At 42.4% G+C, this 14,817-nt stretch overlaps 1 protein-coding gene across 1 annotated transcript; it reads left to right on the top strand.

The window, feature by feature from the left end:
• The first annotated feature begins 11,616 nt into the window (after nt 1–11,616).
• LOC107385110 (opioid growth factor receptor-like protein 1) lies at nt 11,617–14,288 on the top strand. Its single transcript, XM_015958757.3, has 8 exons — nt 11,617–12,017; nt 12,133–12,192; nt 12,501–12,533; nt 12,613–12,667; nt 12,989–13,067; nt 13,139–13,205; nt 13,285–13,433; nt 13,510–14,288. The coding sequence occupies exons 1-8, from the start codon at nt 11,679–11,681 to the stop codon at nt 13,823–13,825; spliced, it is 1,098 nt and encodes a 365-aa protein (XP_015814243.1). The 5' UTR covers nt 11,617–11,678; the 3' UTR covers nt 13,826–14,288.
• The last annotated feature ends 529 nt before the right edge of the window (nt 14,289–14,817 follow it).

Below are 14,817 nucleotides of genomic sequence, written 5' to 3' on the forward strand. Positions count from 1 at the left end.
TTTGTGGAATTGTCTGGGCTTGACGGAACCTGAGACACGGTCAAAATGGCGGTGGTGACCACCTCCCATTTAGCCTCAAAAACGTGTCATTGGAGCCTATGGAAACCCATTGTCCAATATTTATATGTCGATGGAGATGACTCTTGTCGTGATTTGGTGCTATATAAATAAAATTGAATTGAACTGAATTGAATTTCAGCTTTTGAATTAAGGAGAAAGATTTTGTTTTTGGTTCTGCATACAAATACAAGGGGGTGCTAAAAGCAAGCCAAAATTGTCTAGTTCCCCATTAATGTTTACTTTAAAGTTACCAAGCTGCGTGATTTGTTAGGCATGAATTCTTAAGCCGTGTGTCAGACAAAGCATCTGATAGAAGGTGACAGCCACTGAATAAAAACTGCTTTTTGTCACAAGCAGCAAATTGATTGGAAATGAAACCTAATGAGCAATTACTCAACCAAGTTACTCCCATTAAAGTCTGCTTTCTTAATGCTTTCCAAATGAATCCCACATTTTACTTGTTCAATTAACCTGAGTAAACATTTCACTTGTCTTTATTCCTTCATCATTCATTATGCTCAATGGGAGCCACACAGATTTCATTTTGCTTTCAGATGCAGCTCCAAGGAAATAACTCACATCTCATTTCAGTACAACACATAAGTTCCCCCGTACAACAAAAAACGCATCACTACGGGATACATTCTTTTGTTCAGTCATTTAAAGAAATGGTTCTATTATGAATCTGTAGCTCATATTTCTTCTCCATTAAAGCTACTTGCTCTTCCAGAAGAGTGGAGCTGCAGCGTTTGGGATGCTGACTCGTTGCTCGTTTGACTGCACATGAAAGACCAGCATGCAGCAGTAATGACTTAACCGGATGCATTCACAAAATAATGTTTTTTCTTATCCATCCATCCATCCATCCATTTTCATCCGCTTATCCGGAGTCAGGTCGCGGGGCAGTAGCATAAGTCGAGAGGCACTTCCCTCTCCCCAGCCACATGGGCCAGCTCCTCCGGGGGAATCGCAAGGCGTTCCCTGGCCAGATGAGAGACATAGTCCCTCCATCGAGCCCAACTTTCTGACGGCAATGCGGGCCAAGCTCTGACACCGGTCATACAGGGACTTAACAGCCCGTATCAGAGGGCCTGGTACCCCATACTCCCGGAGTACCCCCCACAGTACCCCCCACAGGGCCACCCGAGGGACGCGGTCGAACGCCTTCTCCAAATCCACAAAACACATGTAGACTGGTTGGGCTAATTCCCACGCACCCTCTAGGATCCCCTGAAGGGTATAGAGCTGGTCCAGTGTTCCACGGCCAGGAAGAAAACTACATTGCTCCTCCTGAATCTGAGGTTCAGCAATCCGACGGACCCTCCTCTCCAGAACCCCTGAATAGACCTTACGGCTCAGGAGTGTAATCCCCCTGTAGTTGGAACAATTCAATTCAATTCATTCTGATGTGTCTGATTGGCTACACCTGGCGGTAAGGCGTTTCCTGTTTCCAGTGTTGCACTACGTGTAGCTGTTTGGTGTTTGGGGCTCGCTAAAACTGATTTAATTTCTCTGTAGGATATCTCTGAGTTATTGTAGCACATAAACACACTAAAACACACATTTTCTGTTGTTCCACCTAGCTTTTAGGGAACCATTTGAGTTCGCACGCAGTTTATTTGGTGTTGAACAGTTTGCTCGTTAGCTTAGCCTCAGCACGGCTATGGCTACTTCTGTCTCTGCTTCTCCATCTTCTATCTCTTGCTCTCTGTGTCAGATGTTTAGTTACTCCTCTGCCTCCTTTAGCGATAATGGTACGTGTAATAAATGTAGCATTTTTGTAGCTTTGGAGGCGAGGGTGTCGGAATTGGAGTCCCGGCTCCGCGCTGTTGAAAAACCCGTAAACAGCCGTAGCTACTTAGCTAGCGCGGGGCTAACTAGCTCAGAACCACCCCGTAGCGATCCTCCAGCAGAACCCGAGCAGCCGGGACCTCAGGCCGGCTGAATGACGGTACGCAGGAGACCTGATAGGACTCTTTCTTCATCTTGACAGCATCCCTAACCGCCGGTGTCCACCAGCAGGTTCGGGGGTTGCCACCATGACAAGTACCGACGATCCTGCGACCATAGCTCCGGTCGGCCGCCTCAACAACGGAGGGTCCATTCAGACTCAATGTCCCCCGCCTCCCCCGGAACATTTTGGAAGTTCTGTCGGAGGTGGGAATTGAAGCTCCTTCTGACAGGAGACTGCCAGACGTTCCCAGCAGACCCTCTCGATACGTTTGGGCCTGCCAGGTCTGACCGGCATCCTCGCCCACCATCTGGGCCAACTCACCACCAGGTAGTGGACAGTTGACAGCTCTGCCCCTCTCTTCACCCGAGTGTCCAAGACATTTGGCCGTAGGTCAGATGAAACAACAACAAAGTCGATCATCGAGCTGCGTCCTAAGGTATCCTTATGCCAAGAGCACATATGGACACCTTTATGTCTGAACATGGTGTTCATTATGGACAATCCATGACTGGCACAGAAGTCCAATAACAAAACACCACTCGAATTCAGATCAGGGGGCCGTTCCTCCCAACCACACCTCTCCAGGTCTCACTGTTGTTGCCCATGTGAGCGTTAAAGTCCCCCAGCAGAACGAGGGAGTCACTGGAAGGAGCGCTCTCCAGCACCCCCTCCACGGTCTCCAAAAATGGTGGGCAGTCTGAACTGTAGTTTGGTGCATAAGCACAGACCACAGTCAGTACCCATCCCCCCACACGTAGGCAGAAGGAGGCTACCCTCTCATTCACTGGGGTAAACCCCAACGTACAGGCACCAAGATAGGGGGCAACTAGTATGCCCACCCCTGCTCGGCGCCTCTCAGTGGGAGCAACTCCAGAGTGGTAGAAAGTCCAACCCCTCTCCAGGAAACTGGTTCCAGAGTCATGCGTTGAGGTGAGTCTGACTATATCTAGTCGGAACCTCTCAACCTCACACACCAACTCAGGCTCCTTCCCCACAAGAGAGGTGACATTCCATGTGCCAAGAGCCAGCTTCTGTAGCTGAGGATCAGACCGCCAAGGACCCCGCCCTCGACTACCACCCGTCACACACTGCACCTGGCCCCTTTTGCCCCTCCCACGAGTGGTGAGTCCATGGGAAGAGGGACCTACATTTCCTCTTCGGGCTGTGCCCGGCCGGGCTCCATGGGTGAAAGCCCGGTCACCAGGCGCTCGCCAACGTGCCCCACCTCCAGGCCTGGCTCTTGTTTTTTTAATCTAAAAATATAATAAATTATCCACCCCCTCAAGTCGGTTGAGTCATAGCCTCTTTTAGCTCAGCAGCAGATACACAAACGCTGCTTTGATGTGTGAATTTAGAGCTAATTTAAGAATGCAGAGGTTAATGAAAAGTCATTTCTGCTTTGTGTTGTCTTTTAAATGGAATTAAGGACCACTGTGTGAATATTAATATTTAAAATTACAAATGTTTTCATCTGCTTTCCAAAAACAAGCAGCTTTCAAAAGTAATTTTCACGAGATGTTTGAAAAACAAGCCCATGAAAGGAAAGTTAATTGACTTTTTATAACAGTGCTTGGTTCTGTACCTTATGCGGCAGAAAACAGCACATAGCACCACCTGCAGCTCATTGCCTGTAAAATCAATTGTGTGCACATAACATAATGTATGATTCAGAGTTTTAGAGTCATAAAACTGCTAAACTGATGACCTTTAGCAGAGAGATAAACCCAAAATGGGGGTGTACTTATATGGAAAGACACTATGAAAGAATAAAGTGGAGTATCTGCATAATCACCAGGCTAAACACACATATTAGTGATATTTATACAGCAAAACTCCTAATAATCTCTCTGTTTAACTTGGTTGTGTTAGATGCGTCTGCTCTTATTCACCTGAACCTTTATTCACACATAAGTAGGTTGTATGAAAGTGCACACATCATAAAAACACGAATTTTAGTTGTGGCTGTGCTCTTTTTTCATGATATTACTAGTGACTATTTGACTGAATTCAGCATAGTAGCAATACTTTTTTATTATTGAAAAGTTTTGTATAACAAAAGAAAAAAAATATGTACATGTGTAAAAATGTAAATAATTCATTAGATTGTTTAATTTCATTTTATTTTTTTATTATTTTTTGTGAATTTTTTTTATTCAAAATTAATGAAACATGTGGGATAAGCACAAGTAAGCTTTAGCTTCAGCCTATTCCAATTTCAGGTACATTTTATATTTGTGAGTGTAGAATAAAGATTCTTTAAGGATAATCTTTTATAAATGTTTTGATGTTTAAGGTGATACTAACAAAATATTTCATAAATTAAGGTTATAATTTCACTGAATTCATAGGATTTAGTAAGTTGATAAATGTTTTTGTATATATTTCTAAGAACCATGTTTGGATCACACCTCCAAGAATCCTGCTATTATTTATCAACTGGTCAATTCTGCCCTCTAGTGGAAGAAATAGGAACTGGATGATTTTGTAATATTTTAGTGGTCATTCTGAAATGAAAGGCATCCTGATCTGACTGGTTATATTCATTTTTAGGAGTAGTTTGGGAATATACATAATGTACAGAGTCAAAAAGGCAAAACACCACACACACACGCACACACACACACACACACACACACACACACACACACACACACACACACACACGCATGCATGCATGCATGCATATCTCAGATTATCTTTTAATCTTGTTTGGTCAGTGGTTTCCTTCCTGCAAACGATTTCAGTTCTTTACTGTTTGTGCCCCAGCCTGCATCACACACTCCTCTGGTTAAAACGAACAAAAGCTTTGTCTGAAGCTCAAGACAACAATTTTCTAATATTTATTTGAAAGTTGTTTCCTTCAGCGTGGTCTGTAGGATTGTGCATTGGCTTGGCAGCATGCTGCACTGATGTGATGAGAAAGGAGCTGTGAGAGCTGGGGGTTGCATACTGAGGCTCTTTTTCAGTTCATGGAGAAGCTGAGAGGTTGTGTCATGAGCCCACAGCACATGCAGCAGAACAAGGCTCAGATTCTGCCGGGCTCAGTGAGCTTAGAATGTTCAGATTCAATAAGTCTGTGATCCTTAGCAGGAGAAAAGAGGAGGCCCTCCCTTTCAGACCTGACCTGTCAGAGGGAGAAATCTCAACACAAGGTTGGGAAAAGCTCATGTGATCATCGGTCCAGCTAAAACCTACAAAATACCACAGAGAGGTCAGTTTGGAGAGGGTATTCCTCTTTTCAGAAGGACAAATCTTTCACCAGGGCTGCCCCTTGTCTCTGATCCTGTTAGTGATGTTCACAGACAGGATCTAAAGACATAATTATAGAGGAGGGGATCTACTTTCATTTATGAGCTTTAAAAGTGCCATATCATGGAAAATCCACTTTTTGGAGCTATTTGCCATGTTATAGAGTCATTTCCTCATCAGGGATACCCCCAAACCCGTTTTTGGCTGCATTCATGCATTTTCCTGCCTCAGCTTGAATGTGGTCCATGTAGATTTTTCCTGCATCTAGAAGAAAATAGCCCATCAGGAATTTCTCCTCCTTCTGAATCTGGTCTGGTGTCAGTCCTAAAACCAGGATAATGTGGATATTGTGACAAATATCTTTTATGTTGGGGACAAAACACTGCTGTAAAATTATTAATTATTATTATTATTATTTTGCAATCCTTGGTAGTCCAGTGGTCAGAGTGCCAAGACAGGTGCTTCAACCACTGGACTACCGAGGCCATACAACAGTAACCTTTCCTAAAATGCATCTGCAGGCACATTTTGTCGAAATTTGCTAAAACGAACCATTTCAGTTCCAGGTATAAATTCAGGCTGAGGAAAATAACTCGTATTTAAGATAAATGACATCTCAGTAGTGCCAATGGTAATATTTGATCAAATATTGTGCCTACCTTTGCTCTCAAAGGTTTAAAATACTGCTGCTTTAATGTGTGATGAGGCATTTCACAAATGATGAGAGTTAATGCTATGGAAATTTTATATTTCATTACTTTAATCCTATTAGCTGAATGTCCTGAAAGCACTCTCTCTCTCTCTCTCTCTCTCTCTCTCTCTCTCTCTCTCTCTCTCTCTCTCTCTCTCTCTCTCTCACACACACACACACACACACACACACACACGCACACACACACACACACACACACACGCATTCTTGTCTTCTTGTAACTTCCCATACACACACACACACTCTCTCTCCCATGTGACCCACTCCCATTCCTTTCTTATCTTTTGTTTTGTAATAAATAAACTCTGTGAACAGAACTCGGGGCATTTGCCTCGTGCTTTGCCACAAAATTGCAATTTTGGTTGTATGTCTGCTTCATTGTCTCCTTTCCTCTTCGACTCCAGGAAATAGGTTTATGATAAAATATATTAATAAAATCCCTAAGAGTTAACTTCTCCAAATTTGAGACATCACATTTAAAAAAGTGGAAAACTCCTTCTGAGTCTGGACTGAGCCTTTGTCTCAAGCAGAGGACTTTAAACATTGTGCTGTCTTCTTCACTAGTAATGAAGAGAGAGATGGACTGATAGATTGGTGTTTTGTCTTTGGTAATGATGGCGTTGTTCCGGTCTGCTATTGTGTGGAAGTTCAGCCGAAAGACAAAGCTTCCTATATCTTTTGATTCAAACTTTGCCTAGATCATAAGATCTGGAGGACAAACCAAACAAAGAGCTGCTCTGGATACAAGCAGTTGGATTGGGGTTCCTCTGCATGGTGACAGAGCTCAGTCTTAGAAAATGAGGAGCTCCATGATCCAGAAGGAGCTCAGAGTAGAGCCTGTTATGCCCCTCTCCATCCTTACAGGCCAGGATGCACCAGTGAGGCCGAATGTTGAAAGATTCTCTATTTTTGTATCAGAAAGCGGTGAGAACAGCCAGAAATAAATTTTTAGTAATATAATCACAACACATCTTGGTGATCAACGTAAACTATTTAGTACCATTAAATTTGGTTCTCTCTTTAAAAGATGCAACTACACCCTCAGTACCAACGACGTCCCTTTGCATCGATTTTATGAACTCTTTTCAGCTTAAAATTCAGAATATTAGGTCAAGCATCTTGCTATTGGGTCAGCCCACCCCTGAGGAACCAGTCTGTCCAAGTCAATTTTCGAATTTTACACTGTTGTCTCTTCATGATCTGGAGGAGCTGGTCAGGTCCATGAAACCCTCTGGTTCTCCAGAGGACCCCCTCCCACCAAAACTACTAGTTGGGGCTTTTCCTGTGCTGTCGCCATTTATTCTGGAAATCGTCAACAACAGCATCTTGACTGGAGTGTTTCCAATCACCTTTAAGAATGCAGTTGTAGATCCTTTACTGAAAAAACCTGGCCTGGATCATACTGATTTTTCTAATTATCGTCCGATTTCCAAACTCTCGTTTTTATCCAAGATTATTGAGAAAGTAGTTCACACTCAACTTTCCAGTTACTTAGGAGATCATAGCCTCCTCGATCACTTTCAGTCTGGCTTTAGACCTCACCACAGCACAGAAACTGCACATCTTCGTGTATTAAATGATATCCTGGTGGCAACTGATTCTGGTTCCCATGTCCTTCTGTTACTCCTGGACCTCTCTGCTGCCTTCGACACAGTGGACCATGACATCCTACTTAGGAGGTTGGAGATGAGGTTCGGGGTAACAGGGATCCCACTTCATTGGTTCAGATCATATTTGTCAGATAGACAATTTAGTGTTCACATTGACTGTGTTTCCCCTCCATCTACTCCACTTCGCTGGGGTGTGCCTCAGGGTTCGATTCTAGGGCCACTCCTATTCTCGATTTACTTATTGCAATTGGGTATGATTCTGACTAGCCTTGGAATAAGTTATCACCTTTACGCGGATGATTTCCAGATTTATCTGGCTTTAAGTAAACCTGACTCAGCACACCTCCTTGTCGACTGTATTACTGCAGTTAAAGGCTGGCTGTCAGAGAACTTCGTTTGCCTTAACGAAAACAAGACCGACGCCATTCTTTTTAATCCAATAAATCCAAAGCATGCACCTGGTGACTACCCTCTACCGTATTTAAATCTTAAATCCTGTGTATCCAGTCTGGGAGTGAAACTTGACTCTGATCTGTTAATGAGTTCACAAATTAACTCTACAGTCCGGTCCTGCTTTTTCCAACTACGTCGCATCTCGCGCTTAAAGTCAATAGTCAAATGACCTCAGCTGGAGTCTGTTGTTCATACCTTTGTAACTACACGTTTAGACTATGCCAACTCACTACTTGTTGGTGTCAGCGTCTCAGCAATCGAGCGTCTACAGAGAGTGCAAAATGCGTCAGCTAGGTTCCTGACAAACACCTCGAGATGCTGTCACATTTCACCCGTCCTTGCACGCTTGCACTGGCTGCCTGTTAAATACTGCATCCAATTTAAGGTTTTGACCTTTGTCTATAACATTCTGAATGGTCAAGCCCCAGCTTATCTTTCAGAACTGATAAAGCCTTATGCTCCAACCAGAAACCTGAGATCTGCAGATCATTTGCTTTTGTGCATCCCGAAAATGAGGTATAAATCACGTGGAGAGCGGGCCTTTGCGTTCACTGCTCCTAAACTCTGGAATGCTCTCCCCTTTAGTGTTCGACAGGCCCCAGAACTGGGTCGATTTAAGTTGGCACTGAAGGCCTTCTTCTATCATTTAGCTTTTATTCAGTGATCTAGTTTTCAGTGTTTTTACATTTTATTGTGGCTCTGTATTTTATTGTTGTATGTTTCTTTTACAATTTTTTAGATTTTACCTCTTACCTCCTATATGACTTTTATCTGTTTTTATCTTGGGGATTGTCTGTTTTTCTGTACAGCACTTTGGTCAGCTGTCATGCTGTTTTTAAATGTGCTATATAAATAAACATGGTATGGCATGATATGGTAGTGAGAACAGACAAAAGGCCTGTTTGAGGGCATCTTAGGAGGTTTTAGGCAAATCAACACTGTGGCTTCTGTCTTATTAAGACATTCTGTGGTCATAAAGCTAATATTTTGGAGATGGATGGATGGATGGATGGATGGACGGACGGATGGATGGATGGATGGATAAAACAGTAAAGTTAAAACACTGGCATACAACCACAGCTATTTTCACTTAGCATGTTTTTGTGATTTTGTGATCTGAGGTCTTGAAAGCACAAACATCAGACCTTCTGCTTCTAATTGGTCCGTGACTGCCTCACAGAACAACAGCTGGAGCAGCTGCTCTTTCTGGACTCTTGCTCTCAGAATAGTTTCACCCTGTGAAGCCTTTATGAGGAGCGTGTTCACACCCTGCTCTGCCGAAGCACCACACTGAGCCTGAGCAGCATTGCTGAGTGATCCCACTCCACGCTGATGTTGTTATCCAAATCCAGTCCATGCTGAGTGTGAGAGACAGCTGAGATAGTGTGTGTGTGTGTGTGTGTGTGTGTGTGTGTGTGTGTGTGTGTGTGTGTGTGTGTGTGTGTGTGTGTGTGTGCGTGCGTGCGTGCGCGTGCGTGTGTGTGCGCGCGAGCATGTGTGTGTGCGCGCATGTGTGTGTGCGTGTGGGGGTCTTGTTCTGTGTGAAAACGAAGCAGTACAAGCAAGGCCCGATTAACCATACGGGCAACTGGGCAATTGCCCAGGGCCCACAAACTTTAAAGGGCCCAGGCCCCGGGCAGCAAGGGCACAAGCAAAATACTGTATCTGTAATCTCCCGCTTTATATTAAACTAGGGTGACCATACATCCTCTTTTCCCTGGACATGTCCGCTTTTCACTCTCTGTCCGCGGGGTTCTTGCATTGATGAAAATGTCCAGCTTTTCATTCAGGAGCAGGGATCGTATTATGGGGGAGCTGTATATCCTACACATCCAGGGGAGCCGGATAAAACGTTTTCTACCTATATTACATCATTTATGGACCCTTTTGAGCAGAGAGCACATATAGCGATGATCGTTGGTGTGCAGCGATCCAGACTGCTGCTTCCAGCGCACGGTCCATTCTCAAAGTGGCGCAACCAAAGAACTATAATTAACACACGATTGTTCATGTCCGCACATGTTCTCTACTTTCTGTCTTATTTGTGCCTGCTACTGCAGAGCTCATCACCTGTGCTGCGGTGATTTCACCTCACTGACGCAGCATCGAAACGCGCTCTGCGCTTTGCGGTCAGGAGATCTCTTTGATCAGAAGTAACTGGTGAGGTGAAAAAGTAAGAATCCAGGCAGCAGTTTTTCTGGAGAATTTAGAGGAGATGCAGGAAGATGAGAGACAGACAGGACAGGAAAACAGTTCAATAAAAACAAGAAAACAAAGTAAAATGTAGGTATAGATTTATCTCCACTACATGTTTTTACCTGTATAAAACAATAAGTTACACACATGTAATATTTATACATCTGATACAATTCAGATCACCTTCAAAACCCAGTCACACACCCAGGGCCGTTTCAAAACATTTTGGGGGCCAAGATAAGATGACCCCCCACCCCCCTCCCCAGAAGCCTCTGTGCAATTCATACCCTCTCCAGTAGTGTTAGTTATACAGTGTTTGTAAAAGCCCCTCAGACATGACTGACATGTTCTAATATTATCAGATGAAAAACTAAATTATCAGACTTGCTGTCTAATCTGCTTCTTTTCTAAACTTGCAAAAAGTAACAAAACCATTTGAAAGCCACTATTTGTGGATTCTCTGAAAGTTTCCATGGAGTGTGTGACAACTTATTCTTTCATTGATCCTATCGTCTAATCTCACAGCTGGCACAAGCATCCTTAATAATCGTGCACAGGAAGCGTACCTATGCTGTAGTAAAACAAAAGGTATAATAATTTATTATTAATAAAACCTTGTTGCAGCACTAAAGCAGAAAAATGCGATTTTGCAATAAATATGCTAAATATTCACATATGAATTGTTTTAGAGCCTTTTTATTGGCAGAATCTGAAATTAATTTAGTTCTTACAAAAAATGGGTCCCAACGTGGTTTGTGTGGCGTTGCCATAGTGTGACATCATAGGCACAGATCCCCTGTCCTCTTTTTTGGAAATGGAAATATGGTCACCCTATTAAACAAACTGTCCACCCAGGCTTTTGCGCTGCACCGAGATGCTTTGCTGCCTATGACTCTGAACGTCATTTGAGTGCGGTTCAATGAAGAGAGGGCCTCAAGTTAAGACCCTCTCCTCATTGGTCAGTCCACACAAGGTGGGTCAAAGGTTACCCTGAGCGGGTTACATGATGTCAGGCATTCAAGTATTGAGTATATTTACTACAGTAAAATATTATGTATGTGGCCATATTATGGTGATCCTTGGGTCGTGGTGATGGGGCCCTTGAATATTGTTGCCCAGGGTACAACAAAGTGTTAATCTGGCCCTGAGTACAAGTGATAATGCTGCAGGATTTCATAATTTTATCCTTCTCAGCAGCAGCACTGCAGGTGCTCTTCCTTATCGTAAACCAGGTCCTTAGTCAACTTAAAGTTGCGCACATTATTCCGCTAAGTTTTCTTTCATAAATCCCAAAGTTTGCGTGGAAAATTCCGACCCGTTTTGTGTGTAAGCAAGCTTGATAAATGAGGCCCCTGGGCGTTACCTTTCAAAGAAGTTTCGTTTTCAGTTCTGAAAACTTGGGTGAAATGAAAGTAAACCTCAGTCCGCCGCCGGTGATGAGAAGATGCATCGTTTTTATTCACTCAATATGTCACCGTTTATTACGGGCGTTTTTCTCTGGTGTTACCGAAGAGGTGGCGGCGGGTGTTACAATATACTCTGCTGGTTTTGGCAATTTGTTCCGTTGTTCTTCCGGAAAAGGCTCGAAATCGGTGTCCGTTCGTTGCTCTGGTGGAGGAATGACGGAAGGGCTGCAGACCCGGGAGAAAGGGATGTTGAGACGTCTGAGACGCTCGTAGACCCCACTGATGAGTTTTACTGTAGCTATGATTCAACGTGGGAGGACGAACCGAGTCAGAACAGAAGCATAGAAATGTCATCATTACCACGCAGCAACAGATATGTGAGGAACATTTAAAACCACTCACTCGCCTCAACACTACATTTTGTCATGAAAATGTTTACTTTAGGCCTCACTTCCAGTTTTTGACTGCCTCATATAAATCTTTCTTCTGCAGAAGTTCCGCAGGTTTCAGAATGCCGCAAAAGACATGCAGACCTACAGGCACGACTACCCGGTGAGTTTATCACACACTGCTACACTTGTGGAGACCCGTGTGACTTATTTATGCCTGATCAATACTGGTCTACTCCTAACCTTGACACTAACTAAAAGTGCATTCACATCAGACCTCAAAAACAATACTGTGGGTTTTTTTCTTGTGGGGTCCAGCCAAATGTCCCCACAATTTCCAAAGATCCCCACATTCCAGGTTAAACCTGGAAAAAAATGTCCACAAAATGAAATACAAAGTAAACACACATGCACACACCACCATTTTTTCCACACACACCTGATTAAACAGATGTGTAATGTTTCCCACAGAACCAACCCAGGGATCAACACTTAAGCAAACCTGTGAGTACCCTCTCAGTCTGTTTCTAATGTGATTGATTTTAAATGACAAATGTGTCAGAAATTATCCTCATTCAAACAGGAAGCCAGGCCCAATTTGATGTTCTATCTCGGACAGGACCCCTGTTTACCGGATGGTAGGCCTATACACCGATATCTGTGTGACTGGGACCCCTGTCCTGGAGCGGTCACCTGATAAGACAGTGGAAGGGTTAAGAGACACCCCTTCCATCTCTTTGTGCAGCTTGTGGTTTTATGCTGTTTTTATTTTATAACAATGAAAACATGTTTCCAGACTAAAATCTTAAAATGATACTTAGTTATGAAAAGTTGGGTCAACATGTAAAAAAATATTGTGTAAAATTACCATCTGTGACATATCTTCAATCAAATTTTAAGTTAATGAATTTGAACAGATTAATTCAAATATTAACGAGATGTAACTTGTATTTTTTAAGGTCTCCACATATCTGATATCCATAAAGAATGGCATGGGGACTATAACAAACTGGAGTATGTGCACACCTATATTCAGTGGTAAGTAACTCTGACTACAGATGTAAAGCCACTGTCATCATTTTTGATTTTTATTAATTTTTCTTTGAAAGGTTGTTTCCTTTACAAGAACCAGGGGTGAACTCTGAGGCCAGCATCCTAACGAAACAGGAAATTACGGTAATCTGGATAATAACAAAACATAATATTTGAAGTAATCCGAGCCTCACAAATGATCACTGTCTGAATTCTTCTGCAGGATTTTCTTAACAACAGCTTTGCAAAGAAAAACCTGCTGAAGTCATACAAGCTCATGTTGGATTTCTATGGTATTGAGTTGATCAACGAGATAACAGGAGATGTGAGGAAAACAGAGAACTGGATGGAGAGATTTGATAACTTCAACAGGTGTGTATCTCCACAGTTTAAGAATATACATATTTTAGAAAAAAAGCACATCTCTTTAATTGTTCTTTTTTTCCAGGCACACACACAACAGCTTGCGCATAACCCGGATCTTGAAGTGCCTGGGAACGCTGGGTTACCGTGACTACCAGGCTCCTCTGGTGAAATTCTTCCTAGTAGAAACTCTTGTTAACGGACAACTTCCAAATATCAAAGAAAGTGTCCTTAATTACTTTGTGTTTGCTGTCCTTGATAAAAAGAAACGCAGAAATCTCCTGAAGTTTGCCTATGAAAATTACGAACCTAAAGAGGAGTTTGTGTGGTGCCCAAAGAAAATCCAGATGTTCTGGTTACAGCAGATGAAAATACAAAATGGTAGGGAGAAGAGCCCTTAGATCTGCTGCTTCTCACGAGGATGTAGCCAGAAACGTGCACTGTGAATTAAATTGAGGGTTATGCAAAATCTAATTGTAACACACTGTGTTAAATTTCTACTGAACCTTACTGACCTGCACATGGAGAATGAAAAGTGTTTTTCCAGAAAAAACAAATGTTTGTAATTATTCTGTAATTTTGCTGATCTTTTGATGTGGATGAAAACATTGAGGATATGATGCAGATTAGTCCTGAGTTGTGATGAAGCGGTTTGTTTATTCTTTGTTTGGTTTTGTTGTTGCAATGTCATACTTTTAATTAAACTTAATTTCATACCAAATCCAAAATACTCTATTGACTGTTCTATTGTAAAACAAAGTGCATTTAAAGATTTATCTGACAGATGTATTTGACTTTGATCTGCCTGGTTATTTTGTTTATTTAAATCTGTTGCACTAAAATAAATTAACATTGTTTCGCTTCATCTTTTAACCCCAGAATTTAATGTCAGAAATATTTGATCATGACTGTGCTGGAGAGTGGCATCATTGTTCCTTTAATTACACAGTGTTCAAAGCAGCCCCAGACCATCACACTGCCACCACAATGTTTAACTTTTTTCCCTAAAATGCTGTTTTAGTTTTACACCACATGTAATGGATGCACTTTTCAAGAATGTCTACTTTTGTCTAGTCAATGCACAGAACATTCAACAACCATCTATCAATTAGCGGTTTCACAAGAGGAGGACTGGGGGGACGGTTTGGATGCCTTAATCTAAATAAAACATTACAAAATGCTTTTTTAAAATCTTTGTAAGCAAAAACTAAATAAAAAACAAGAACTGAAGAAATACATCAGCAAAGGCACCAATCGTTTTCACAGCACTACTAAACTGCTGGTAAGACGTCTTGCTGTACTCAAGCATGACCTTTGAGACCAAAAGCTGTTAAATACACATGATCAGCAAAGTAACAGGAAGAACTTCTCAGCTGATCTCCATTCTTGCCAA

Source organism: Nothobranchius furzeri, chromosome 3 (assembly GCF_043380555.1).
Source record: "Nothobranchius furzeri strain GRZ-AD chromosome 3, NfurGRZ-RIMD1, whole genome shotgun sequence".
NCBI classification, from domain to species: domain Eukaryota; kingdom Metazoa; phylum Chordata; class Actinopteri; order Cyprinodontiformes; family Nothobranchiidae; genus Nothobranchius; species Nothobranchius furzeri.

Coding starts and splice junctions, on each gene's coding strand:
- LOC107385110 (XM_015958757.3), top strand. CDS start 11,679: ATGCATCGTTTTTATTCACTCAATATGTCACCGTTTATTACGGGCGTT. Junction 12,534..12,612: donor ATCAACACTTAAGCAAACCT/GTGAGTACCCTC, acceptor TCATTCAAACAG/GAAGCCAGGCCCAATTTGAT. Junction 13,206..13,284: donor TAACGAAACAGGAAATTACG/GTAATCTGGATA, acceptor ATTCTTCTGCAG/GATTTTCTTAACAACAGCTT.